Source organism: Mastigoproctus giganteus, chromosome 8, assembly GCF_048544385.1.
Source record: "Mastigoproctus giganteus isolate SK-2022 chromosome 8, ASM4854438v1, whole genome shotgun sequence".
Classification (NCBI taxonomy): Eukaryota; Metazoa; Arthropoda; class Arachnida; order Uropygi; family Thelyphonidae; genus Mastigoproctus; species Mastigoproctus giganteus.
The window spans coordinates 53,727,868-53,743,624 of NC_143582.1; the positions used below are offsets into that span (position 1 = coordinate 53,727,868).

A 15,757-nucleotide genomic window follows, 5' to 3' on the forward strand; every position below is an offset into this window, starting at 1 on the left:
ATTTCCAAGGCAGAATGCGTTGGTCTCACAGGAAGTGGTTATTGTTGGTGAGTCTATTGTTAGGAAAATGGAAAATATTGTGCAAAAAGGATAGGTGGAATAGGAGGAGGGTATGTAAGCCAGGAAAGAAAAGTAGATGACATAGAGCAGATATATTTTAAGGGTACAAAAGTGATATTGTTGTATAAACTGATGAATGATATTGAGCAGATTATTATTGAGTAGATGAATGATTTAAATGCTTATACAAGTAAGTATAAGTAGATAATAAAGGTAGGAGCCACAGGACTTCCTTAGCAAGTATAGGGCAATGCTGAGAAAAAGTCATGAGTTAGGATTGAATTTGAAAGTGTCTGCAATTCTGCACAGACACAACAGGAGGGAGTATATGTTTAGAGCCTCGTCAATCAATTTGGCTCTGGAGAGAGTGTGCAAGGCTTGTAGAGTAGAATTTTTCTCAGCGTGACCTGTGCTTGTTAAGAGGAGTTTTTACAGGAATGGGATACACTCAAGTAGAAGGGATGCAAGAATATTTGCTGATGCATTCGAGGCGGAGATAGATGGTCGGAACCCTGGTAGCTCAGGGGATACACAGACTGATAGATTAAGCAGATCCACAGGCAGAGGTAAAAGTGATTGTTGCACTGCTTCTATTGGAAAATGCAGCAGCCCTGAAAGCAAGATGTCGTGGATTTCAGGCCTTGCTGTGGGTCATCGTGGAAGAAATGCATGCATACTTGCATGTACACTAATGCCAGGTGCATTGTTAATAAACTTGATGAATTTAAAATACTGATTAAGTCATCAGATGTAGAGACCCTGTGCACGAGGGGCATTCAATAAATTATCTACCTACCTATGAAGGAAATGAGATAGAGGCAAAAATCTATTTTATTTATTTTTCAATGTAACTTCAATACACTTATTCCATTTTGTTGGCAATGAGAAATATCAGACAAATAAAATTCTTTGTCCTATACATCAAAGAATGCAGAAACAGCACTCTTCAATTCATTATCATCAACACAGCAACATCCACGTACGTTTGTTTGAGGTGTTGAAACAGGAAATAGTCACTGTGGGCCAGATCTGAACTGTAAGGTGGATGGGTAAGGTCTATAAAGTCAGTCTCTCAAAGCAGCAACACCGTGTGATCTTTGAACTAGTGCATTGTCCTGAAGAAGCAGCACATCTCTGGAAAGTTTTCTATGGCATTTTTCCTTTATGGTATCCCTTAAGTTTTACAGTAGGGATGCATATGCCTCCCCAGTGACTGTCTGCTTGTGTTCAAGTATTAAAGTACAAAATTCCCTCAGCATTCCAAAAAAAGGTGGCCATAATTTTACCAGCTGAAGGTTGTGTCCAAAATTTTTTGGATGCAGGAGAACACCTGTGATTCCATTTCATTATTCTTGCTTGGTCTCAGGATCCCAGTGACAAACCCATGTTTCATCACCTAACAATTCTGGAAATAAAAGTGTCAGGATCTCTTCCATAAAGCTCTAATTCTCCTTGAAACACTGTACTCTGAATTGCTTCTGCACAGAGGTAAGAAATCTGGGGACACACATTGCACTGACCTTAGTCATCCCCAAATGTTCATGGAGGATGGTTATAACTTCTCTATCAGATATGTCACATTCCCAAGAGATTTGGGACACCTTTAAACATCTTTCATTTGGCAAAATGTTTTCCACAGTTTGGTGCATTTCTGAAGTAGTCGCTGTCATAGGCCTTATTGGATGTGGATCAACTTCAATGGACTCTTGAATCGTTTTGACCAGAATTTCACCGGGGACTGTGAATGTGCTGTTTGCATACACAACCACCATCGTTCCACGAATGTCCTTTGTCCATTTGCTGTTTTGGTGTGAAACTTCGTGAGTGAACGATGCTCCAATTTCAGTAAATCCATAAGTATGAGCTTATGTAGCATCAGCCAAAAAAAAAAAAAATTTCATACATCCATTTCCTCTAGAAGTTTGTCCAGTTCCTCCTTGAATTTATTTAAGCCATCAACTTCCACAATGCAGATGGAAGTCTGCTCCAGAAATTAACCACCCACTGGCTAAAGGCAAAGTTCCACACATCTTTCCTCAATTTGAATTTATGCCCACTCACGTTCATAATCTGACCAAGCAGAAGAATCCCATCAGAATTCAGCAGACTCAACCCATTCAAGGCCTTATATACCTCAATTAGATCACCTCGCAGGTGCCTAGTCTCCAGCCGCTGCAATTTGCAGAACTTAAGCCTATCTTGGTAAGAAGACCCGTTCGCTTCTTTCACTAATCTTGTTGCCTTCTCTGTGTCTACTCAAGCAACTCTACATCTTTCCTAAAATGAGGCCTCCAGACCTGTGCACAGTACTCAAGGCATGGCCTGACCATTGCTCACAAAGAGTTAATCACCTCCTTTTCCCTGCTAACAAATTTCCATATATCATTGACAATACCCCATGACCTGCTCTGGCAGCCTCTCTGCATTTCTTAGAAAACTTCATATCTGACCGCACAATTACTCCCAGGACTTTTCCATTTTCTCCTACCCTAAGTGTAGTACCACAGAGTTGGTACGTTTCTCTGTGGTTACTTCTACCCATATGCATTACTCTGCATTTATCAATGTTAAAATTCAGTTGCTACTTCTCAGCCCATCTGCCCAAATTTTCTAGACCCTTTTACAGTAGCACACTGTCATTAACAACCCTACCAACCTTTGTATCAACTGCATACTTTGACATGAAGTCTGATATACCTTAATCAATATCACTGATAAATATGCAAAACAACAAACCATGGGGGACTCCACTAACATTAGTTCATGAAGAGCAGCATCCATTGATTACCACTCTCTGTCTTTTCCCACTAAACCACTCCTTTATCCATTGTAGCAACTTGCCCTTAATATAATACTGCTCCAATTTGTACAGTACTCTTCTATGTGCAACAGTATCAAATGCTTTCTTGAAATCCAAGTATATGATATCAAAATTAAATTTTTTGCATCCAGTTTCTTTGTGACCAATCTGTCTGACCAATTTGATTGGATACTATGCCATAGTATCCAATCAAATTGGTCAGACAAGACTTCCCCTTAACAAACCCATGCTGTGTCTGAATTATTACTGGAGCATTGTCTAGATGATCCTGCAATGCTTCTTTAACCGGTGACTCCATCATTTTCCAAGGAACAGAAGTCAAACAAGTAAATATTATCTTATCTACCTTCATGGATTAGGCAATCCACCTGTTCCGATCTCGAAGAGGTCTGCCCATCTTGTCTTTGGTCTTCCTCTGTCTCTTTTTCCTTTTGCTCTATATGTATAAGTTAAACTAAATATTACTCATCTGAAATTACTTGCATCACCCTTTGTGAACTGGAGATACATTTGCACATCTGGAGACTTCCCCTGAGTCCAAGGATTCTCTCATAATTATGGCTAAGGGTTTGCTTACTTCCGTTGCCACCTCCTTTAATATAACTTGATAGATTCCATCCACCCCAGGTGTCTTTATTAGGTTTAACTTCAACAATTTCTCCTCCACTTTGCTCCCAGTTATTACAAAATCATTAGGCACCCTGTTTCAGTTTGACAAACTTCCAGCATTTTCCTCCCTTAATAACTACTCATGTGTGAATGTAGATGCAAAATACTCATTCAGATTATCAGCTACCTGAGCAGGATCATCAACAGTTGAACCATCGATATCAAGTGGACCGATCAGATTCATCCCCTTCCTTCTAGGGTTTATATAAGTAAAGAAGTCCTTGCTATTTTTCTTAGCATCCTTTGCCAAAGATTTCTCATAATCTGCCTTCGCTTGCCTAATCTCCTTTGTGATTTGATTACAGACTAGCTTATATCTGTCACAGGCTTCCGTGTCACCTGATAATTTATATGTAACCTATGCATTTTTCTTCTCTGCAACGAGTCTCATCAATTCATTTGACATTCATTTAGGACTATACCTCGAACAATATTTCTTAATCAGTATCAAAAAGCCTAGTAGGTTCCACGATTAGTTCCTTGAATGCTTCCCACTTAGAATTTGGCATTGGTAACGTCATCAGTTGATCCCACTGTACAGAATTTAAAAACCGTCTGAGACCACTGCAGTCACCTTTACGGAAGCAAAAATCTTTTTTCTTTACCCCGATGGTAATTATATATCTTTAAGTAAACTCCACATCAGTACACTGTGTTCACTGTCACCTAGTGGTTCCTTTATCTGCAAATTCTTAATGCATGAATAATCACTGCTGATAACCAGATCAAGAGTATTACACTCTTTGGTTTTCTCTCCAACATGCTGCAGCAGAAAACATCATCCAATAAATCCACAAAAGTGCTAGTGTGCGAGTGACCAAACCACAAGTTCCAGTCAATATCTGGGAAGTTAAACTCCATTATTATAACACAATCTGATTTACTGCCCCATTCTATTTTTCTGTACAATTGTTTGTTGTACTCATAAGAGTCATTAGGCCTAAAACACACTCCTACTCTCATTTTTGCTTTCCCAGTGCTGTCACACCAAACTGACTCAACATTGCACTGTCCATTTATGTCAACTGGATGCACATCCTTAGATTTTATGGGTTTCTTATCTAACAGCATAACCCCTCCTCCCTTCCTGTCCTGTCTATCCTTTCTGTACACATTGTACTCCCCAAATTCCAATTCGGCACTGCTTATATCTGTGTTACACCACGTATCTGATATATCAACAATATCTGCCTTTCATGACTTGACCAGCACTTCAAATTCATCAAATTTATTTACTATATTTCTAGCATAGTAATACTATACTTCTAGTAGTGAAGCTTTGTCAAGCACAAGATCAAGAGCTCTTTTTATGTCTGAAGCTCGAGTCATATATCCTTCAAAGCAAATAAATATGGCTAGTTGTGGCTTATCTTCAATGTCTGTATATTCGTCCAAGGCCAGACTCAATGCTGAGCAATTCTTTAAATCACGTTGCAAGTTACTTATGATGTTAGCACTGATTACAGAAATTAGTCTTTCCACTGAATGTCTGTAAGCAGAGATTTGTTCAATCATTTTGGGCAGTTTTCTATTTTCTGGGTCTAAAACTGAAATTACTTTAGCAATACTTTTCTTAATGAACTCTCCTTCCGTGTAGGGGCACTTTGCATGAGCAATATTGAAGGCCAAAATAAATCCAGACTCTGTTGTTACATCTGCATCTTTAATTAACATTGACATAACCTTGGTTTGACTATTAAATTTTTATTTCAAAGACAATGTTTTAGTTCGCCTTAACACAGTACCAGCAGGAAATTGTTGGGTGAAAGAACTGTGATTCGTTTTGTAATGGCATATTAAGCTCACTGGCCTTGAACTGTGACGTTACTTGACACAAAAGACACACTGGTTTATCACTTCTCTCCACAAAATACACCCTTTTCCACTCTACCTTAAATCCCCTATTCTCATATTCATGTTTACATAAATATAAACATTTTCCAGACAGCATAATAACTTTTCAAGGGCCTCACTTAAAAAGAAACCAAAAATGTTCACACAAATGAACCCATGCACTGTAAAAAACATTGAACCACACGTATGTCTAAAGCATTTTATCACAGAGATGCTACACGTGACAGACGGAGCCATTGGCTCACGTAAACATATATACACATTTTATTATATAGACTTTTACTATATAGCTATATACTTTATAAACTTTCTATCACTTTCTAATAAACAAACAAAAAAAAAAAAAAAAATCCTATTTCTATCACTACTTCTGGGTGAATACAAATTGTTTATTGTACCCCTAATCATTATGTATGGCTCCTTTCAATTTTATATTTTTATTCTTCTCAAAGAATAGTGTGTGGAGCCACAGAGAATTCAAATAACCATAACCCATATTATGGGTCCACATGTTATGCATTTTGTTTATACCACTGAAGAAGCACAGTGATTGTCAATAGTAAAAAATGGACAATTTGCTTCATTAATGACTGTATGTATGTGCTTGATCTTAAAGAGAAAATGAAATGAATGGTCTGGTGAGAGGGGAACTTTCTTATTGAAGGATTTAAAAAGAAATTAGCTATTCTTCTTAAGGAACATGAAATCTCTTCAATTTCTTGCATGCATTACAAAGATGGGCAAATTTTGTTTTTGCCAACATAACAGTCACTCATAACAGTCACTCAGCTAGATGCAGCTATACAAACTGTGCATCAACATCAGTGTTGTGACATTTATTAAGTATAATTATACATACCTTCCAAAGAAAGCATCCATATTTTGGGATATTATTTGCTGTTCAATACAGGTTAGATTATTTGCTAATCTATGCAAAACAGACTAACATCTCTGTCCTCTCACCCTAAAGCTCAATCAATAAACTTCGTAACCATGCTAATCATAGCTGTGTAAGTTGATCAAAAGAGCACCCACATAAACTGATGAACCAGCTCAGTGTATGACAGTTGTGAAATTTTATCTTAGTTGAATGGGATAAAAATCAATTTTTTGTATAAGTATATTAAGTCACTATTTAAGGAAGCAATCAAACCACAAAGCTTCTCTTCAGTTTTACCACTTGTGTTTAAAAATTACTTTGTCAAGCCAAATTAAAAGACAAAAGACACACAAAAAAAATTTAATCTTTAAAATCCAAATATAATAATAAACACAGTACAAATCACAGCCTTTAAGGCCTCTGATTGGATTTACTAATGTCTATTGTGTAGTGCGGTAAGTCAACATTTTAACACGAAGTAAGAAGCAGTATCACTATAACATCAACCAGGAGATCCCAGAACTGACTCCAGTGAAGCCTTTACATATCAGGAATGATAACAAATGAAATTATTAAAGATTATTATTATTATCTGAACTGTGACGCACTAAACACAATTAGCAAATTAGTTTCCTGTTATGTGTTGAGTAAGAGAGTTGCTAGCATTACCATGGCTGCAAGTCTATGAAATCATGATAGACTAACTTTTTTTTTGTAATTTTATAGACCGTATTCTAATTCAATAAATAACAGTTCTTTTTATTTTAATGAACATGTTACTACATTTAACAAACAAATAAATTACTGAATGTAATTGAAATTTATCTACTGATGGTAGATAAATAATATTGTCAATACTTCATAATAATAACAATGCTGTAGAGATAATATCTCTACAGCAATAATTTGAAGTTCCAATGGCAATTTCTTTTATATATTGCCTACCTGTAGATCTTGCATCACATGTACCATTTTTTTGGCATAGGTGGGAGGAACAGCACAACGCTCATGAAGTATATTTTCTAATTCATCAGGTGGGATTTCATCAAAATAAAGTTCAATGAAGCGATTCCTAAAAGCCCTGGACAATACCTAGATTTTAAAATTAAAATATTTTTCATGTAAATTCTAATGATTAAGTGCTTTTTCTGGTACAATATTTAGTCACAAAGAAAATATATCTAAGCTAAGTTATTATATCCATTCACTCATTGCATAACATGGACACCTGCATATGCTTTGAATTCTAGGCATCTATGCCCTTCAACTGATCTAAAAGGTGGTGATTTTTTTTTTTTTAATGTATTATATGTACACGGTATCACGCATGGGTTGAAGGTTGAGAAGACAGCAGACTCTTTCTGATGTTACACTTGAATTTGGGTAATACATATGCAGATTGTTCCAGACAACAGAAATAGAAAAAACTGAGTAAAAGGAAAAGTTGGTTCTGTGAGTTTGGAGTCTGACAGCGAAGGGATGCTGAATGGTTGAACCAACATGTGGTCGAAACAGTTTGGAAGGGAGCAGGAAAGTGACAGGGGTGTGTGCAGATTAGGTCAATATTTAGAAGTACAGTAACAACAAGAACAAAACAAGAAAAAACACCTTTTTGATGCAAAGACAGTTTTCACCTTGGTAAAGAGGAAGAAGTCCATTGGCTCGTTAGGGAGAGCAGGATGGATGGACGGTTGATCTGACTTTGACTTGTTATGAAGATATTTCTTCAGAAATATCTTCATAACAAGTGCAAAATGGGTGGGGCATTATCATTCAACAAAAACCAGCTGCCTTTCCCTTGAAATTGTGGATCCATCTGGGAAACACACTTCAGTAGTCTTTGAAGCATCTGTACATAAGAATGCAGCATTGGATCTCTTTCTTTCAGGTGCCTCCGTAGCCAGGTGGGAAGGAGCAGCAGTGCGTAGCAAACGCTTCTTGATTAGACCGGAGTTCGAGCCCGTCACCACCAAATACGGAAAGGTCAGGGAATGACCACCACATATTCCCGGAGCAATGTGGCCTTAGTTGCTAATGCTCCAAATAACAAACAAACAAACATCTCTTTCTTTCTTTCGTGTGAATCAAATCATTATCCAAACTTTTTGGGCCTTGGTGATTATTTTGAAGTCCACTGCATGCTCTGGTGCTTGATCTCTGGATTGTACTGAAACACCCAATTCTTATCTCCAGTGACAATACAGTCGAGGATTGTCTCAAGTCAAGAAGAAGTCTTCATGCGATGTCTTTATTCCTTCTGTTCATCCATGAGGCTGTGCAGCACAAATTTTGCACAGACCTTCCTATGCACTAAACCTTCATGCAGAATTTGATGAATCATTTCCTTATTCACATCTAACTCATCAGCCATTCTTCATCAAATAGAATTATGGTAAGAGATTGTCATTTGATGATCTCTTACCATAATTTCCCGAACTTTTGCAACTTGGTTCATTGTGAACATTCTCACATCTCTTTTATCCAGCAAACTGCAAAAACACAAAGTAACGAAAACCTGTCATTGTAAAGCGAATGAGCGTGTTGGAATGTCACTTGGAGACAAGTAGGGAAAGGTTCAAGGCCAACTGCTGTGCCTTTGTTTCACAGACTACTTTGTGTGTAGTGGCTGCATGCACAGTCTCGTTAGCTAACAGCCACACCTGTATTTCTAATGTGCTTATGCTAAAAGAGATTGTAAGGTCAGGGTAATCCCTAATAGATATGTCAGAAGATAAGCAATGTTCTATCTGATTTCTTTTTTTTTTCCTTTTTTTCTTTTTTAATGAGAAATAAGATGGGACTGAGTTTTAGAAGGATTGTGAAGTTGACCATGTTTTTTTCTCCCTAGTCCTCCACGACAATATAGTGGTTTTGCCACTTGTCACTCATTTTTTAGAGGCCTGGGTTTGAGTCCCATCATCAACTGGAGAAACTCCTCAAGTCCTCTTCATTCAAGACTGCAGTAAAACTGACCTCAAGCAAGGGAAGTGGATTTTCCCTCATGAGCTAATCTGGATTGTTTACACAACATGCCAATTTGCCCATGACCACATACTTGTACACACGTAATAAGGAACAGTACAATACAATCTAAGTTGATGGTGTTCATAAACTCATGACCCCATTGGACACTAACATTGAAATTGCCTGGGGATCATTTAAGTAACTGGTGGATACTTAGAACACTGAAGCAGTTTTTGCAGAGCAAGGTTCCTCAAACTTGAAGGTGGAATGTAGTGTATTATCATTAGCAAAACTACAGACAGGATTTCTAATCAATGAAAGATCATTAATATACAAGAAGAAAAGATTGAGAGAAATAACTAAACCTTGGGGGAACTACAGCATCAGTGAAAAAGTTAGTAGACAGAGAGGCATACCCCACAGTGAGCAGTCAGATACCCAATTGCAAAAAAAAAAAAAAAAAAACAGCTGGCAAACCACAAGATGAGAACTTGATTAGATGACTTTTATGTCAAACATGTTCAGAAGCTTTAGGAACATTCTTGTTTATACTCCATCATGACCACCAGCTCGGAGGAGTTTACAATAAACCATGAATACAATCGTTAATCGTATTTAGCAGTCTAAGTCCACTCAAAGAGTGTGGACTTAGACTACCGCACTCTTGCTACTGACCACTTGTATCAGAACTGACCAGCTGTATCAGAACTAATTTGTTTAAGGATGAGTAATATAAGCCAATATAACACCAGTGAACCAACAACACTGGCAGAATTCAGAATTCATTCAGCATGTTGATTAAACACATAATGCTCAAAAATAAAACGCAATTTCATCTAATCTTTAAAAACTTTAGTAAGCAAATGGTCTCTAAGTAATGCACTTCAGGAATATAATTACAATCAGCTAATAGGTAGATAAGCACTGTACACTCTCTGGTTGTTGATATTCAAATTTGGTGTTTTGCATATACATTTTAAAATATTGTACCAATTCTTTTGGGTATGACATCATAATGACCCATACACAAAATAATTATATAAACAGCAGCAGGCAATTTATGAAATTCATATGTGTGTGTGTGTGTGTGTGTGTGTGTGTGTGTGTGTGTGTGTGTGTGTGTGTGTGTGTGTGTGTGTGTGTGTGTGTGTGTGTGTGTGTGTGTGTGTGTGTGTGTGTGTGTGTGTGTGTGTGTGTGTGTGTGGGTGGGTGTGTGTGTGTGTGGGTGTGTTTGTGTGTGTGTGTGTGTGTGTGTGTTTGTGTTTGTGTGTGTGTGTGTGTGCGCGCACGCATGTGTTGCAACAAATTTAATACGTCACAACAATATCATTATGAACTTGAATTATTAATGTTTGAAAAATTTGCAATATCTTACCTTCCTGCCTCCATACACACCAGGAGGATTCTGTGTGGCAAATAACATAAAGTTAGGATGTGCTTTAATTGTCTGTTGAGTTTCTGGTATAAAGAGTTCTCTGTTGTCATCTAACACCTATAAGTCAGATACATTAAAAAATTTGAAAACAATAAACCATTCTATTCTAACAAATTATATTCTAGAATGCATTATTTAAACTGAGAATTACACGGGAGAGCCCAACAACAATTCAATAATACTCTTTTAATAAAAGAATTTAATGATGGGGTTTACACATACAAAGCTACTATAAGTCAGATATATTAAAAAATTTGAAAACAATAAACCATTCTATTCTAACAAATTATATTCTAGAATGCATTATTTAAACTGAGAATTACACGGGAGAGCCCAACAACAATTCAATAATACTCTTTTAATAAAAGAATTTAATGATGGGGTTTACACATACAAAGCTACCTTATATGAGTGTTGTAAGGAAGATGTAAGTGTATAAGCATACTATAGATAAGCTATATCCTAATAGTAACACACAAAAAAGGATCATTGTGAGTATCATCATTTTAATTATAATCTGTTTTTTATAATTAATGCTTTGTTCGACCTTCACACAGAATTGCAAGGCAAGCTTCACATCATAGGAAAATCAATACATATTTATACTGCAAAAAAAAAAAAAAAAAAAAACTATTGACCATTAACAATAATCTGATAGACTAAAGCTTAAAACAGGGTGAAGAGTGGCCACTTTAACAAGAGCTATTTCAATGCAAAGATCTACCAATATTTATGAAGATGGATCTCTGCATTTAGAGGAATAACAGAGAATACAATAAAAACTGGATATAGTGAAATTCTATAATTATAGAACAATCATAACGACAAAGATTTCACTAATAATTCCACATATCCATCATGCATCAGGTCTCTCTGTCATGTCTTTATATGCACTGTGAACATTGAAATATATGTAGATCGGACGAATGACCTCAAATGACAAGTGAGGAAAAATAAATAAATTAATTAATTAAATTCATAATAAGTACAACTCACAATAGAAAAGTAGGTAAGTAATGAACAAAGTAGCAGTGAAAAGGTGCTAAAACTTTGTGAAGGAGAAAAAGGTGATATAGGAAGAACCTATTCATAAATACAGAACCTAATTCAGACTTCCAAGTTTAATTAATTGTAGACACTTTTTTGAACTATCCTTGCTAAAATTCATTTGAAGCTCTATATCATCAGATGGAAAATATTAGTAATAACTTTGAAATACAAAGCATTTTAAATGATCCAAAAACAAATTAACAGGGATATGCTGTAGTTAGTCAAATCTCGGCATTTTACCCCCTGATGAAAAAACACTCAACAGGATAGGTAGAAGAGCAAAGTTTGGTGTAATAGATTCAGAAAAAATAAGTTTAAATCAATATGAACACCTAAAAGTTTAACAATTTAATTTAAAAAAAGGGGGGAATTGGGGGTTCCATTCTGAATACTACCTTGCATATCAGCTTTAACCTATTCATAATGAGAGCAAGAATAACCGCCTCAATGGAAATAAGTATTAATTTATTAATTTAAAGTTCTAGATACCAAAATATTTGTTGAATCTTCACAATTTTTTTAGATAAAATTGATAAGAATGTTTTGATTTCATTACGATAGATGTGTGAATTATAGTTTCTAAAAGTGAGTAAATTCACACATTTAGTTACTATGAGAAAGATAAATAGAGAAATTAAATTAATTTTTTACACATAACAACAAAGATCAACAAGTTTAATATTTTCGTAATTATCATACAGCACAACACATACAAGCTGCATGTTGAGTGAATGAACATTTAATTACATTTCACTTCATCTGCATAAAACTAATACTGTTTTTTGTGCATGTGTGTGCATGCACACACACATACAAGCATAAACAGCCACAATATACGACACAGTTGAAGCTGCTTGCAATTCTAGAATTACCCAGATGGAATGTGGAGATATGGGATAAAATTTTCACATATTTCACCTCTTCATCTCTCTAAGTAAAGTAGTATAAAAAATGGGGGGAAATTACTTCAGCTTCCAAGGTTAATCTCTTCTATAATTAGTGAATTAATTTACCTACAAAAAAAAAAAAAAAAAAGTTTAATCCCACATGACCAAGATTTTCATAAGTACATAATGAAACATACGGGGTGGAAGAAAGTTAATATCTCTCTTTACTCACAGCTGTTCTATACTAATGCCACTTGATCACCAGTTCATGCAAGTGCTCTTGCATAAACTGGTGTTCTTGCAAAAAAAAAAAAAAAAAAAAAAAAGTTTAATCCCACATGACCAAGATTTTCATAAGTACATAATGAAACATACGGGGTGGAAGAAAGTTAATATCTCTCTTTACTCACAGCTGTTCTATACTAATGCCACTTGATCACCAGTTCATGCAAGTGCTCTTGCATAAACTGGTGTTCTTGCAAAAAAAAAAAAAAAAAAAAAGCAGGAAGTTTTTTAAAATCCACACTGCACTGGAAATTAAATTTCACTGGCAAAATGCATATTTTATATTAAAATACGTCCATATGATTGCTTACAAGAACAGTACACTTTAGCTCACCTAACATTTTCTGCATGTGGATTTCTGTTTGGTTATTCTAACATCAACTGATTTTGACTGCTTCAAGAAAGATACTGTTGCAGAGTTCCCCTCTTTAGAAATGTTGAGTGCAAGTTTTATTCATAATAATTAATAATGCCCCCCCATCCAAACTTGCCTCTCAAGAGCATTTCTAAAGCTTCACCAGAAAGAGAAGGGAAGATCTAAACTTAGTCTCTGTTTTCTAACATTGCTGAATATTCTCTAATGCTCAGCATTGTAATGAGAAATTTTTAAAATGGAAAATATGACTTGGGATAATCTTTTATATTTCAAATTTTCTTGTGTGCTTGTCGGATCCCCAACCAAGGACCACTACAAATCAATTCTTTTTTTTCTTTCACAATAGTGTCTGATATGCTCTCACATAGAAGCTGACAGAATTGATTCTGCAAACACTGATTGCATAATCTATTTATTTATTTATTTATTTTATTTATTTATTTTTTTAAATCTTTAATCACACCAAGAATCAGAGGAAACTTGTCCACAAAAAATTTCAAGTTTGAAAATGGACTGCCCACTGATGAAATCTGTGCTACCATTGTGCACATTTATAAGAATGTAATTTTTCAATAGATACTTGTACTCCTTGTAGTCACATGCAGCCATAAAGTACTTCCTCACTAAGCAAAAGAACAGATTCAGTTCCTCTTCTCCAAATTAACTCTCAGCAGCTTAGCAGTAGAACTACGTGTGACTTCAGAAGTCAGAATCATTCTTCTGGCTTAGCCTACTCTGGTTATATTTTTGTTTTGTAAATATAATAAAATGGAAGTGGAAGATTTCAAAACCATTGGTAAAATCAATTTGTGCATAACATTCTTCACTGTATCTAGAAGCTGTGACCTCAGTACATGGATGTGAGGTACAGTGCATTGAAGAGCTATGTTCTTGTTTTCAAACCTTGACCTAACATTAAAAGAAATAAGCAAATTGTTCAGTCAGTGCAGAAGAGAGAAACACGATAGACATTTTGCAGGAGCTAGGACAATTGAATTAAGCTAGAATAATCAGCTTAATTGAATTGTTTAGGATCACTTTACTGGAAGTTCTTTTTCTTGAGTCCATCAATTTTGTATTCTTTCAAAATTTTTGGATCATGAACTGGATTCAGATATGAAGTCAGTGGCACTCACTAGTGAACACTTGTACTTTTCAATTTGGTAACACTTAAAAGTGCTAATATGGCTTTTCTCACTAATTCTAACCTCTTTTTTAAATAGACTTGTCAAAGGCTGCCACTGTTCAATCAGTCTAGTTACACATTTTAACCAAAGAATAAAATAAATTGAGACTGATAGGCTTCAAAAATTTTTTTTTTTTTTTTTTTTTTTTATTTCAGTGGCACGTATCACTGAAATTTAATCAGTCTTTCCTTTTAGCGCTCCCTTCTCGACAGTATCAAATTACGACTGAGTATTTATCCACTTTCACAGAAAAGCATGCAGCTCCCTTTTCTGCACACAACTTCATAAGATGACAAGGACAACCTATCACCACCAAATGCTTAATCACACCCTCTTAACACCTTGCTATTCCAGTTTTTTAGAAGGAATTTTATAGGCTTTCAGGTTGTTTAAAAGAAGCCCACTCTTGTACTCTGTACAGTCAACTTTCCAGTGCTGGTAATGAAAGCAGGCTGCATTCAATTTGGCAATTTTCAGATATGGAATAAACTTCTGCAGATCAACCCACAAAAAATAAATAAAAATGAGCAGATGTTAAAAAGAGAAGAGTATTTTATTAAATAGCTAAAATGTAATCATAAAATGCTAAAATTTTTGATTAATGACATCAAACATAAGTGCCTGAAAACAAAAAAGTCACAATGAGCATTAAGATAAATAAAAAGCAACAGCACATACTCTGTTTAAGGCTTCCATCACTTCAGTTGGAGCAAGGTTCAGTTCATCAAGTATAATCCAGAAGCCATTTCTCATAGCTTCAATTAAGATACCTAATGAAAGAGGAAAAGCACAATATAATAATAAGAATAATAACACTTACCAAATTATAATAATTTGATAAATATCAATGCAATTCTATTATAATTTTTTTCCCTTTTATTATGCTGTTATCGCTGAAAAAGTGTTCAACAATAAAAAAAAAAAAAAAAAAAAAAAAGGAGCAAGAGAACCTCTAACTGCCCTAACTTCGAAAATTACCTTAAAAGGATTTTACAATCGCCCATCAGTTTTCAAAAAAATGTACATTTATTTATTTATTATGATTCCTGGGTTGCATTACCAATTTAATATGGCATGCCAATGAAAAGAAACAAGTTTACATAACATATGATACCAAAAAATAAATACACAAACAAGTAATGAGTACTAAGGAAGGGGCCTTTGTCCTATCCTAGAGACAAATACCATTATCCACGATTCTTCCTAAATCACTAAAAAAAATTTTTTTGAAGATGAATCTGCTGTACACTGAAAGTTCTGAGAGACTGCCAGATTGAAACTGAGTTTCA

At 35.3% G+C, this 15,757-nt stretch overlaps 1 protein-coding gene across 1 annotated transcript in view; it reads right to left on the reverse strand.

Moving 5' to 3' along the window:
- The window catches only part of LOC150081532 (midasin), a 1,449,634-nt gene that overhangs the window by 1,076,552 nt on the left and 357,325 nt on the right, over positions 1–15,757 (reverse strand). Inside the window, exons 24-26 of the mRNA XM_090380238.1 lie at positions 15,147–15,238; positions 10,624–10,740; positions 7,230–7,376 (exon numbers count right to left, since the gene is read on the reverse strand). Coding sequence (XP_090236364.1) covers positions 7,230–7,376; positions 10,624–10,740; positions 15,147–15,238 — 356 coding nt within the window. The remainder of the gene's footprint in view (positions 1–7,229; positions 7,377–10,623; positions 10,741–15,146; positions 15,239–15,757) is intronic.